A 14,742-nucleotide genomic window follows, 5' to 3' on the forward strand; every position below is an offset into this window, starting at 1 on the left:
GTTCTTTTTTTAAAACATTTTCCTAAAATGTTTCGACTAGTTGAAAAAATAAAGTGCTTACAGAATGTGTGTGTGTATATGTATAAAAATAACATCCTTGTTTACTGGTCATCAGTAGTATCTTTTAGAGATATATTAGAATCTAGATAATAATATCCTTTACCCAATAAACCCTTTTTCGTGATTTGTTTTGTTTAGGAGGGTAGAGGGTGTAGCTTTTGGGCTGTGATCCCCTGCAGAGTAGGGAGACCCTGCTTTGGATACCCAGTAGTCACTTTGGACTCCTGTTGCATTCAGTTTTCATTTGAAGAAGGGGTTCTATGGATTGAAAAACAATATAAAACAAAAAATCAGAACCCCCCTTATTAGTATAAGGAAGACACTGAATCAGACTGAATCTCATTCAATAAATAATCCCATGCTTTCTCTATTCAGGGCAATGCTAGTTGGTATTGGCAAAGCACATTTTTTTACTTTTCATTAACCCATTGTCTGGCAATGGAATAAAGAATTTTAATCAGGAGTTTATTTTATAGTTTCATAAAATTAATGCAAATAGTGTTCAGAGGACTGAAAGAGGCTTTCTCTAAAGGAATAGTATCCGACTTAAGAGGAAGGATGGATAAGAATTTGTTTTTACAGAGTTGGGAGAATGAATATTCTAGGTACTGAGATTAATGTAAACCAGGCTAACTGGACTGGAAAAGACAAGGATATTTAGAAAATGGTGACCATGGGAAGATATAAAAGTGTTATGAGATAAAGCGAAAAAAGTAGTTGAGGTGAGATTGTGGAAAGCTTTTAAGGTCTAACGTTAGGGCTTTTACTGTATTCTTCAACCTATTGAGAACCCTGGATGCTTCATGATGGATAGGAGGAGGGAAGTAGAATGGATAGACTGTTAAGGTGTTACAAATTGTCTCTGGATGCTGGTAGTGGGATGGAAAGGGAAGATTATATTTGAGGAATGCTTTAGTAGGTGGGTTATCTTACTGGAAATGGGGAATAATGTTGGATGAGGAGTCAGAAGTATAAGAGCTGAAGTCCAAATGATGAAGCACACAGTAATACTTGGAAAAGAATTAAGGGAACTGATGTGCTTCTTATTTGGACATGACAAACAATTAAAAAATCAAGGCAAATTGAGCTTAATGTGGAACTGTGAGAATGGATTTGTTCCCTGGGCATGAGATCGTGTAGAAAGTAGTAAAAAGATTAAAAGATCACGGACAGAATCTTGGAATTTTGTTTTTCAACAATAGAAAAATCACAGGAGTATAAGAACACCAGGTTATTGTAGTGTTTTGAAAGTTTAAGATAGAGAAAGTTTTAACAAGTAATGTGTACTATGAACAGTCAGACTGAAATCTTTGGCTTTATCATCAGTAGTTTGTAGTGATGTAGAAAGTATGTCAAAACGTAAATAATAGTAACAGGTAGTAGCAATTAGTCCTTATAAGGTACTTGGAATGATTCCAAATGTTTTACATGTTTGCTCATTTATCTCTTAACCGTGTGAGGCAAGAAATGTTATTATTCCCAATTTACAGATACGGAACAGTGAGTTACACAAATGTTGAATAACTTTTCCACTGCTAAGAAGTGGTGAATGGTATTGAAACCTAGGAAGTCTGGCTCCAGAGCCCTCTTGTTTAACCACCACAGTATTAAACTAGGTCTCCAGAAAGATTCCACTTTTAGTCCCTTGTACCAGTAGTCAGTGTTCAGGTCACCTAACTCTTCCTGATAGTGGTTATTAACCTTTTCAGTCCTTGCCATTTCACAGGTAAATGGTGATACTCTTTTTTAAAAAAAAAAACAGTGTGTCACTAATAAAGTTGAACATTTTTCTTCCCCATATATTTCTTGATTAATTGTTTTTTAAAAAATTTTCCTATGAGGGGCTTGGAGGACTTGTCTTTTTCTTATTGAATGTAAGAATGCTTTATAAAATAAAGGGACGCTGGGGTGGCTCAGTCAGTGTTAAGCATCTGCCTTCAGCTCAGATCATGATCCCGGGGTCCTTGGATTGAGTCCCACATCATGCTCCTTTCTCAGTGGGGAGCCAGATTCTCCCTCTGCCTGCGACTCCCCCTCCTTGTGTGTGCTTGCTCTATCTCTCTTTCTCTCTCTCTGTCTCTGACAAATAAATTAATATATCTTTAAAAAAATCCTTTATTAAATAAGGCTATTAATCTTGTTCAGTTGCCTTTTAAATTTGTATAAATATATAATAAATACTATTAAATCTATCAGTTATTTCCTTTATGATTTTTCTGCCTTTCCTTTCATACTAGGTGGTTATTTTTTTTCCACTTAAATCTTTAATTAGTTTGGAATTCATTTTAGGGTAAGACGGAAGTAGATACCCATTCGATTTTAAAAAACCATATCGAAGCTAGTTATATCAACTCCATTTATTGAAAAATTCTTCCCAATTAATTTGTAATTATTTCCTTACTATAATATAAATTCTTGTGTGGTTTGGATGCTTACTGAATTTTTGCTTTGGTTCGTTTTTCTTTTGAGGGGTTAATGAAACATTTTTATTTTGTTGAGAAAGTTCTTTGGTTAATTGTTGGTTAATTTCATCCTTCTCCCTTCTGCTAAAATTAATTGGCTGCTCCCAAATGTTAATTGCTTTTTCCAGTTGAACCATAGAATGCATCTGTTGAATCTTGTCCCATACCAAGTTGTGTTCCCCTAATAACATTTGGAGATTTAGTGAAAAAATGTCATGACTTGTCTGGACTTATTCAAATCTTGTGTTCCCCTTCATGTAACTGTAGAGTTTACACATAGATTCTGTGCATGTAAAACTTATTTTATAATTTTAATTTGTCATTGTGAATAGATTTTTCCCCTCTCTGTATTCTTTGGGTGGTTTTGGCTGATATAGAAAAGCACTACTGATTTTTTTGTGTTTTGTTGGTATCACTTCACTGAACTAGTGTTTTTTTAATAGTTTTTCAGTTGATTAATTTTGGTTTTACAGGTTAATGCTTTTTCTCACAGATTTTTATATGACTGGCTCCTGTTCTTTGGTCATTAGCTCAGTTGTATCTCTTCAGACATTCCTTTTCTGGCTAAAGAATTTCACTTCTTGTTTTTGCCTACTTTGTGGTCATTATTGTTCCCTGATTATATTTTCTACGTATTTGCTTACTAATTTTTGGCCTTCCCTCACCAGATTTGAGAGCTTCATTCATGCTTTTTGTCATGGATGAAAATATTTTCTAAATATTTAAATATTATTTGGGATGGTTGGAGCTATGACAGTTGATTAATCAAGAAAAATGGGCAGAAAAGAATAAAACATTCTCAAAGATAACTGCTGCTAAGGTGTCTGATAAATTTAAGAGGACCCTGCAAGAGAGACAGATATGTTTGACTCCTAGCTTGATCTTCAGTTTGAATTCATGATATTTTTGTAGAAACATAGAACAACTAAAGATTTTGAAGAACATTGAATAGTTGAATTTTCCTGCATTTAATACATATACTATGTCTCTAACGATGGTGTATGTTATTTATTTTTTATAAAAAGAACAAATACTTAAAAGTGTGAATGACTGTTCTAGATAATTGGTATCAAATTATAAGCGTTTATTTTAAAAGAAGCTAGGTGTGTTTTTAGAAGAAAATTTCAAAGCATATTGTTTCCTTTTTATCTATTCTAATTTCTAGTGAAGTTTTATTATATATCTGTTATCTAGGTATTTTGACACTTTTCAGGAACAGACCTGTGTGTTTTTGGCTCTCTCAACAGTGCCTGACACATAGTATTACTTGATAAATATTTTGAAATTGCTTAATGTTGCCATTTATTCCTTATTTCAGTATACTTGTTCTATTTACTCAAGCAGTAATGAATTTCAGATAATTAGAAAACACCTATTCATGTGTTTGGGCATAATTCTTCCATGGAAAATACAAGAATAAAAATATAGGTAGCATTAATAAACAGGCGTGACTCAGTTGTTAAGCATTCGGCTCAGGTCATGATCCCAGGGTCCTGGGATCAAGCCCTGCATTGGGCTCCCTGCTTGGCAGGAAGCCTGCTTCTCCCTCTCCCAGTCCCCCTGCTTGCATTTCCTCTCTTGCTGGGTCTCTCTCTGCCAAATAAATGAATAAAATCTTAAAAAAAAAAATAGCAAATCACATAATATGTGGACTTCATTTGAATGGACGGGAAAAATGCTGTTTTTGAAAAGAAGTATCTTAAAATGCCTATTATAATTTTTTGTTTTGCCGTGATGTTTGGGAAACAGCTTTGTCAAATTTTTATGTGTTTGGATGTGGTATATATAGAAAATATTCATGATTATTTTTCTTAGACTTCAGTAATAAAGAACAGTTGAAAATATGACAATTTTTTTTTGTCATACTTCAGTGCTCTTATTAAGCAAGTGAATAAATCAATAGATGGAACAGCAGATGATGAAGATGAGGGTGTTCCAACTGATCAAGCCATCAGAGCAGGTCTTGAACTGCTTAAGGTAAATATGCTATGGTGAAATTAAGTGCCAATTAGATAACTGTTTAACATACATGCAGTATATATTTTTTATTCTTGAGATTTGCTTCTTAAGTTTTTATAGAAACAAGTAAAATTTTCTCAAATCTTTTAGGTAATTTAGAAATTGCACATTTTCTATAAAATGTAAGGTAAATATTTTCAGGTTTAAAGTATATACTGTAGCCTATCTATATTAGTATTACATTACATTAGTAATGTATTACATTACTAGTAGTATTATGTTAGTATTACATTAAAATAGTGGACCATAGCAGTGCCTGGGTGGTTCATTTGTTAAGTGTCTGCCTTTGGTTCAGGTCATGATCCCAGGGTCCTGGAATTGAGCCCCACATTGGGCTCCCTGCTCGGCGGGAAGCCTGCTTCTCTCTCTCCCTCTGCTGCTCTCCTGCTTGTTTTCCCTCTCTTGCTGTGTCTCTCTCTGTCAAATAAATAAATAAAATCTTTACCAAAAAATAAAAAAATAAAAAAAATAAATTAGTGGACTATAATTTGAAGTTTTCATTAGTGAGCAAAGAAAGTGCTAGCCCTACCAAACATGGAGCCAAATTCTTCCTAAAACTTCATTTTATCTTTTGTTAGCTAAAATATACTGCTGCCTTTTACTTATTATAAAAATATCAGCTAATTATTGACAACTTAGAAAATATAAAATTATAACAAAGAAAACATTCATAAGCCTATCACACATAAACATTCCTTTTATTTTCCTTTTAATCTAGAAGAAAACGCACACTTATATAGTTGAGATCAGACCGAATATATACAATTTTGTATCTTGACTATTTTCCCTTATTAAATTATAAACACTTTTACCAGTGTTTTTTGAGGAAGTGTTTTTAAGAGTGTCAAAAAACAGATCTGATTTATGGCTGTCATTTATTAGGTGGATGCTTTTGGGTAAGTTCATTGCCTCTACTTCCTCATCTGTATTGGAGATAATAATAGCCCTTATCTCACAGAGGGAGGACTTAATTAAGTCATGCGCATATGTTTCCGAGCACAGTATCTGGCTCATAGTAAAAATATAAAAAACATTTTTTCCAATGGTGATTAGTCCACTTTTGCAGTGCCATAGAGTTCCTAACTCCTTCCCTTGATATTTAGATTTTTCTAATTTTATTCTTCTTATAATGATACAAGGATAAATATATCAAAGATCCCTTGCTGATGTCTTCTTTTTTTAAATACTGGAACATAAAGAGAATACTTTTCAAAAAGTTTAGATGTATATACTTAATAAAATTCCTTTACAGAAAAATTATACCCATATATAATTCAGTTAGCAGTGAATGGAGGTGCCTATCCTGTCTTCACAAACATAGAATATTGTAAATCTTAAAGAGATTTTCTAATCTGATAAATAAAAATAATGTTTTTATTTGTGTAGTTATTGCAGTGAGGTATAGTCATTAGTGTTTTTCCTATGGTGAATTCATTATTTTTATCCTGTGTTTGTTTTCTCTCTCTCTATTTTAATCTTATGTTCATTTTCTACTGACATCTCAGTTTTTTGTTTTTTAACTGATTTGAATTTTTTATTCTCCTTTTTTATGGGACATATTTGATATATATTGTAGAACACATTTTGTTTTTTATGTAAGTTATAAGGTACAGTAATAAGGTGAATACAGTGAAAAGTAAATAAGATACTGACTCGAATAGAGTACTAACGATACTGTTGAAGTTCCCTGAGTAGTTTTTTTCTGTGATTCACTTCTCCCAGGTATAATTGTTCTGAATTGTTCTGTTATTTGGGGTTTATTATTCATTCTCTTATTGTCCGTTTAGTTTTATCATCTGTGTCTATCTGTGTATCTCTAAGTAACATCACTTATTTTTCTTGTTTCTGAATCTTACAAATACAGTATTATACTTACTGTATTTTTCTCCTGCTTGCTTGTTTTTACATTCCATATTTTGATCCCAGTTGTTTATTTTAAGCTTAGAAATGCTGTCTTGTTCAGAAGATTTTTATTGTTTTTGTTTTTCAATCTAAAATATAACCCATCTGAAATTTATTTTGAAAGTATGTATTGTGGGGGAGGGTCTAATTGGATTGTCTCCAAATAGCTGTGTATTTTTATCAGAGACTATTTATTAAAAATCCCATCCATTTTCATTTTCTGTTCCTTCTTTATAATCTATATTACTCTATATAATCCAAGTTCTTATATATGCTTGGACTAAAAAGTTTTACTTTTTCTGTTTCTTCTGATGTTAGTACCATGTTGATTTGATAATGGTAACAGGTGTAAATGTTACGATATCTTTTATGATCTGTTGTTTTACCCTCTTTTCTAGATAACTTTTTTCCAAAAATGTATATTAGTCTCGTCTAACGACCTTTATTTAGAAGACTAGAGCTATTTTGTTAAATTCTCTCTCCTCCTTTGTTAAATTCTCCTTTGTTAAATTCTATTCTCATCCTCCTCCAAAAAACCCAAACATTAACCAAAATCTAAATTATTTTGAGTAGAATTATATTGAGTAATTTAATTTTGAAAGAAAGGACTTTGTTAGATCATGCAGTCTTCCTACACTGGAACATATCTGGTACATGTTTAAGTTTTAAACTTTATTTGTAGTGCTTTCATGTACTTATTAGCATAATTCTTTTTATATTTACTTTGATTTGAGTATTTCCAGTATGTAATATTTTGGATTTATATTGTAGAAATGGAAAAGGCTTACAGATCATTTTTGTGACTCATTTTTTAAGGTACTTTCATTTACACATCCCATCTCGTTTCATTCTGCTGAAACATTTGAATCTCTCCTGGCTTGTCTGAAAATGGATGATGAAAAAGTAGCAGAAGCTGCACTCCAAATTTTTAAAAACACAGGAAGCAAAATTGAAGAAGATTTCCCACATATCAGATCGTAAGTTATTCTGATAAATAATTTAGAAAACGAACAAATAATTTACTGTTCTTGATTTATGTAATAGTTGGAATCTTTTAAGTTTTGAGGAAATTGTGTCTCAGTTATCTTAAGTTTATACCATTCAGTTTAGATTCTCATTTTCTGGGGGAATAGCACTGATTGGTATTTTAGAGGTATTCATGAAAATGTGGAGCAAACATGGCATTTCTTTCTGAAGCATTGATTTTGCTTAAATATTTTAATGAAAACAATTTTATAGTAAAACATTCTCTTGATATAGTGTGGCATAGAATCAATAATTAATGTGAATTTAAGGTCTAATGGTAAATTTCAAGGGAGTTTCAGCAGGTCTGTGCATAGGACTCTTCACTGTACTCTGTGATTAAAGGTATTGAATTGAACATTTTCAGAAGCAGTGCTTTATTTGACTCAAGAAAGCATGGAATAAACATCCAAACAGCAGTGTATTTTTGTATGTGTTTCAGTATTTCCAAAAATTGGAAATTGTGCTGTTATCCTTGGGATTTCTAATGCTGGTTCATTATTCAAGATTCTGTGATACCTCAAAACAATAAGTCTTCATTTTCTATGGATCCCTGCTTACTTCTCTATATTCATCTCTCCACCCTGTTCCTGGAGGGTATATCTGATAGTTGGTTCTGATCTTGCCATTGTCCTTGGTGGTTAGTTTTACGTGTACCTCATTCTTCTGGCTTAGCCACTAGTCCAGTTAGTTGTGGTTGGGGTAACATGCTTCTTCATGTGGATGAAAAACCTCAGAAGGAGACTGGACAAAGGTAGCTCTTAAAATCTCAGTTATACTTTTTGTTATTCCTTTTCGTTCATATGAACTTAATTTTAGAGACTGTTACTAGGACAAAGGCATTATTTAAATGATCTTTGAAACATACCAGAATTTTGTAATCATATTTTCTTTGACAAGAGTAGGAAACTTTATTGCTTAGAATTAACTCCTTGGGGCTCCCTGATGGCTCAGTTGATAAGCGTCTGCCTTTGGCTCTGGTCATGATCCCCTGGTCATGATCCCTGAGTTCTGGAATCGATTTCTGAGTCCAGCTCCCTGTAGGGAGCCTGCTTCTCCCTCTTGCTCTGCCCTTCTCCCATGCTCATGCTCTCTCTCTCTGTCAAATAAATAAAATCTTTCAAAGAAAAAATAAAATTCTTTATTTTTAAGGGAATGCAGAGCATGAATTTTCCTTTGAATGATGCTATGATTCTCCAGATCAGAGATCAGTTTGGAGATATACACAAACAATACATAACTCTCTGTTACTGAATGCCCACTTACTGTACTATCTCATTTAAACCTGTTAACAGTTTAATAAAGTGTAGAAATTATCCTAATCTTCCAAATGAGAAATCTGATATTCACTTGAGGTAAATGGTTTTGGGTCATATAGCTAGCAAGTAGAAGAATGAAGATTTGAATTTAGGCCTATTTGTCTGAATGCCTGTGGTACCATATCCATAATGGCATAGTTCCTTTCTTAATTAGGGTTTTGGCAAGTTTTAGTTTGATATATTCACTGGGAGGATTTTATTTTTATTCTAGACTCTTTCCTAGTACACTTTATATCTTAAAGAGGCTTCGTTTGATATATTTGTAGAACTATAAGAGCAAGATCGAAAGATGGACATTTAAATGCAAAGGGCATTTTAAAACATTTTAAAACATCTGCTGCTTTAATATGAAACTGAAGTCCTTACAATTATTTGATTTATACTCTGAGTATATTACAGATGTTTCTTATGAGGAAAATCAACGGATATTGAATACCTGCGGTGTGTGCATGCACTGTTCTTGATGAAGTAGTTCATAGTATATGTCTTCAGGAGATAAAATATGTATGCATATTTTATGTTTTAAATGATTAAATTGAGTGAGTGGATATTGAGGAAAAATGAAAAAGTTGTGTGTTTATTAAATCATCTTCCCTTGAATTCACCAAAATAATTCTGAAGAACCAAAAGAAAAATGTATCTTAAGTGGAAGCTACCACAAACTGGATAGAATTTTTGCTAAGTTATCCAGAGTGAATTGAGTTTGCTAATTTAGAGGAGGAGGTTGAGGTATAGGCAGGCTTTGAGAGAAATAAGGAAAGTCTCATTTCTGCTGTCTTAGAACTAAAGGAGAGACTTGATGGTTACACCATTTTTCTATGGGCTGACCTGTTTTTCTTAGCAGGAGGAGCAAAGCTTAGAGGTGAGGCTTAGAGTAGAATTGTGAAGCAAATGTCTTACTACCAACTTTATAGGCACAGAAAAAATTGTGTGCTTCCCCACTAAACAAAAATGGTGATGTACTGTGGTTTCTGTTCTGACTCCTCCTGTCTCTCTTGAGTCTGCCCAGAGTAGGCAGATATGCCAAAATTAAGAGTCCTCTTATAGGATATAGCCATAGTCCATGTGCTAGCTAGTTCTCATCATTGGCAGAGTTTCAGTAGACTCAGAAATTACACAGAGATAAAGGACTTACTACATTTAGTTCCAGGTCCTTCCTCCATGCTACTCACTTGGCCAACTGATTAATGAGTTGGGAGCTTTGATGTTAATTTTTTAAGAGAGGTACCCAAAGATCAGTTATTAGATGTTAATTTTTAAAGAGAAGCACCTGATGTTCAGTTATCAGGGAGATAATATTTGCCTTTGTGTTTAAATGGCAGAGCCAGAGAATTTCTTCTGTTCAAAGATAAGTTAACAGAGTACACATAAATTAACAAATATGAAACCTGAGCAGATATTTTAATATTCCAAAGAAAGCAGATAATCACTCTTTGGGAGAATTGAGTTTTTCTAAGAAAAAAGAAAATTTTAAACCATTCTAAACTGCCAAGAAAGTTAAGCAGCAAATGATAACTGGAAAAATAAGAGAACAAAAATAATATATATAAAAGGAGTAGCAGAACTAAGGATAAAGATCACAGGAACATACTAGTATTATAAAGTATAATTTATTATGAACAGCAAGGAGCAGAATAAACAATATCAAAAATGTAATTAGTAAGCTAGAGATAGAGCATGAGGAAATTACATAGAACGTGGAAAGAGTGGGCATAGAAATGAAGGCAGTTAAAGAAAATAATTTGCAGATACTGAAAAGTCCTAATTGGTTTCTGTGGAGGAAACAAGAGAATAATGGAAAATGGAGAATAGTAAAAAAACAAAAACAAAAACCAGAAAACAATAAACTTGTTTAGAATGAATGAAAATGTCACTCTGGAGATCAAGAGGACTCATGTTCTAGGAACATCTTGGTGGAATTTACTGAATTTTCAGGGATTACAGAAGTGATTTCACAAACATCAATAGCAAAAGAAAGGAAGTATATTATGTACAGTGGAAAAAGAAAGATGTTCACTTCTCTCAACCAATAAGATTTCTGAAATTAATGATTCAACAGCTAGAGCGTTTTCAGGGACAAAAAAAAATAAGATTAACTGAAGAATTTCCCGAGTAGCCAAGTGGGCTTAAGGACAAGGAGGATATTCTTTAAGACATAAAGACTCAGGAAATGAATTAATTAACCATTTTATATTGTGAATCTTGTCTACCAAGGTATATACTTTTCCCCTTTGCATTCACTTTTACTTACACATCTAAATCCAACTTTTGTTTTCCTTTTGTTTGAATATCGGATTGTCTTTTCTCATCACTTTTCTTTCTACTTAAATTTTAGATGTGTTTATATCTATGGTTTAAATATTTGAAAACTTGGATTTTACTCCTAAGGATGATGTAAATAAATAAAACTGGCTTAAGAAGAATGGGAGAAAACCAATTAGGCTGTAATTATTTAAAAAAATTTGAGAAAAGTGCCAGTGGAAGTGTGTGTTATTGGAAGTATTTCACGTCTACGAGAAACCAAGCATTCTAATTCTTTTTAATTGTTTGAAGCATAGGAAAAAAATCAGATTACTTCTTTCATAAAGCCAAGATAACAAGCAGGAGGCTTAAACTGGATAACAGATATTCCTTCAAAAGAAAACTTAAGACAGATCTTACTAATATTGCTGCAAAAATTGTAAGTAAATTTTTAGTAAAAAGAGAGTTTACTACAGTAAAACAAAGATAAGCTATGGCTGGGGTGCCTGGGTGCCTCGGTCACTTTGGCTCAGGTCATGATCTCAGGGTCCTGGGATTGAGCCCTGTGTCTAGCCCCTGTAGGGCTCTGGGCTCCTAGCTTCTGGCTTAGCGGGGAGTCTGTTTCTCCCTCTTCCCTGCCACCCCTGCCCCACCCCCACCAGTGATCTCTCTCACAGATAAATAAAATCTTTTTAAAAAAATTTAAAAAATATATATTATGGTCAAATGTGAAGTTTGGTATTAGTAAGCCTAATATTCATGTTGTAATTTATTATAAAATTGAGTAAAAGGGAAAAGGGCACATAGTAGGCCATTCTGATAGATGCTAAAAGGGCTTTTGATAAAAATATGTGTCTTATTTTTAATTAAACCCAATAAAATAAGATTAAGAGTTTTTGTAACATAATAAATTTGTCTCAAACCAATAAGCATTGTCCTATAGTAAACACTAAAAGCATTCCCAGTAAAATTAGGAACAAAATGAGGAAAATACACGATCTCTGCCATGATTTAACATTGCTTTAGAAGCATTAGCCAATATAATTAAATAAAATAAAGTAATAGGTACATTGCTGGAAAGGAGAAAGCAAAGTTATCATGGTATTTCATGGAAAATCCAAGGGAATCCAACTGAAAAACTACCAAAACCAAAACCACGGTAGCCAAAATAAGTATGTAAAAATCCAGAGCTTTCCTTATATACCACCAACAACTGTTTTGAAAATGTTGTAGGAGTAAAAACCAGAAAGCCTAGGAGTAAACTATACAAGAAACTTGCAACCTTATAATAGTGAGTGGAGGAATATAATATTTAATGAAAGAATTAGTTAGGAAAAGTTATATTACCCACTAAGTAACTGGCAAGCTGTTTTGAAAGGAAAAATCAATATAGACTGCTTATCTTGGTTTTTCATATATTTGAGATGAGTCCAAGATTTTCAAAGATTTTAAATATATAAAATGAATTAATAAAAAGTTAATAATAACCAGCACATTTCTATAACTCCTTTTTTTTTGTGATTGAAGGGATGCTAATGCCAAGTCATGAAATATTGATGGATTGTATAATTAAATATCCACTTGTTAAAATATATTTATAGAGCCCTACTGTATATAAGGTACTGGAGTATATAAGGTTCTATTGAAATGAACAAACTCTGCCCTTATATTTTAGTTGAGGGAGAACACCATTTAGATAAAAGCAAAAATCATGAAATAAGTTAGAAATGCAAATGGTATGCTGGGAAACTAGTTTCAATATGCATAACTTAGAAAAAGTATCTTTAATGTATAAAGACTCTTAACGGAAATCTAACAGGTTTCAGAGTAGAATACTAGCAAAGGAAATGAACAGGAAATTCATAAACTGGAAATCCTTCCAGCCCCTCAAATCAATCAAGAAAAGACATTTATGCCTACTAATACTAATTGAGGCAAATACAAATAAAAATATGTATGTGCTCTAACCAGTGATAGCTAGCATTTTAACAATGCTCTCTTGATTGGATTATACATTGATTCAGCTTTTCTGAATTGGTAGTGTGGTAATACATACAAACTTAAAATGCGTGCAGTCTTCAGCACTGCAGTTTCATTTTCAGGAACTTACTCCAGAGATAATTAGAAAAGATATTTACCTAATGATTATGTGAGTCAGGGCCCAGTCAGAGAAACAGAAACCATATCAGGTATTTCTTTTTCAAGATTTTTTTCTTATTTATTTATTTGACAGACAGAGATCACAAGTAGTAGGCAGAGAGGCAGGCAGAGAGAGAAGCCGGGGAAGCAGGCTCCCTGCTGAGCAGAGAGCCTGATGTGGGGCTCAATCCCAGCACCCTGGGATCATGACCTGAGCTGAAAGCAGAGGCTTTAACCCACTGAGCCACCCAGGTGCCCTGCATATCAGGTATTTTAAACATAAATTAATTAATATAGATGTTTGCAGGATGAAAGAGCAACAGGTTGCTTTGGTAACCCAGAGATTATGAATTGCTGGAAGCTGCAACCACCCTTAGGGCTGGAGGAACAATTGAGAGAAGTGGTGTTAAGAACTGTCCATTGGATGGAAGAGCCCTGTCAATATCACCTAACCAGCTGACGCTGTAGGAATATCCTAACTGTTGATGGGGGAGTAGTGAAACTACTGCACAGAATGCCTGAAGAAGCTATGGGGTCTCTTATTGGAAGAACCTAACACGAAGCCAGCTCTTGAGGGAGTCTAGGAAATGTAATTTCAGATTTATATCTCCAGGATCTCAGAGCAGATTATGGGAGGCTTAAACCTTAAAGCTCAGAAACAGTATGTAAATAACTAGCATAAGGATGTTCATGGTTTTGTTGTTAAGATGAAAAAAAAAATCCAAAACATTTAAATGCTCATCAGGTTAGACTGGTTAGAGTAGTTGTGGTATAGCTATTCACTAAAGAGCCATATGGCCATTAAAATTGACACAGGAGGTTCTCTCTAGCACTGTTGGTGAAAAAAGTGTTTCCAAATACTTTGTATTTTGTGTCCTCATTTACTTAATATATGTATGCATGTAAGGGAAATTTTAGACGTATATTTACTAAAATATTAACAGTAATTATTTTAGGGTAGTGGAATTTTGAGTGTTTTCTTCAGTAGTTTTTAAACATGTTTTTCAATATTGTTTGCGTTTTCTACATGTGTATGATTATCATCGGGAAAAAAACCTTGAATTGGAAAATCAATTTAGCAAGGGAATAAAGTATTTCTTTTAATAGGAACTTAGTAGTAGAAAAGCAATCAGAAGATATTTGTTTTATTTACATTTCACTAACCTCTCAGACTCTGCCTCGTACTTTAGAATTCTTGAAAGTGTTTTTTCTTCTTTGTTTATTGTTTTGGTTTATTTCTGTTTTTCTGTTTAAATGAGTATGCAAAACATTGGATGAGCTTAAAATTTCTCATTCTGTCTTTAAAAATTCCAACCCAAATTGCTTTTTACATGTGTGTGACCTGTAATTTTCTCTTGATTACGGAGAAAAGGGATTATGGATGTTTGAATTGGCAAGTCTGATCTATGAGAAGACACATCTTATCTAGGGAGTTTAGTTACTGAAGTCACCAGAAGTTAATAATTTTTCATTTCACAAAGAAGCCACAAACCATAGACTAAAAGGGTTGTTTGGTGAGACTCTACTTCTTATACATTTTATTACTGAAATTTTCAAACATAAAAGTAGCTAGAATA

The 14,742-nt window shown here is 33.1% G+C and overlaps 1 protein-coding gene across 5 annotated transcripts in view; it reads left to right on the forward strand.

Moving 5' to 3' along the window:
• The window catches only part of LOC111158551 (PDS5 cohesin associated factor B), a 133,555-nt gene that overhangs the window by 53,043 nt on the left and 65,770 nt on the right, over positions 1-14,742 (forward strand). For all 5 annotated transcript variants that reach the window (XM_022520648.1, XM_022520649.1, XM_022520652.1 and 2 more), the window contains exons 17-18: positions 4,394-4,499; positions 7,260-7,420. In XM_022520648.1, coding sequence (XP_022376356.1) covers positions 4,394-4,499; positions 7,260-7,420 — 267 coding nt within the window. The remainder of the gene's footprint in view (positions 1-4,393; positions 4,500-7,259; positions 7,421-14,742) is intronic.

The sequence above is a fragment of the Enhydra lutris genome, unplaced genomic scaffold (genome assembly GCF_002288905.1).
Source record: "Enhydra lutris kenyoni isolate GAN:26980312 unplaced genomic scaffold, ASM228890v2 scaffoldscaffold60, whole genome shotgun sequence".
Taxonomy (NCBI): Eukaryota; Metazoa; Chordata; class Mammalia; order Carnivora; family Mustelidae; genus Enhydra; species Enhydra lutris.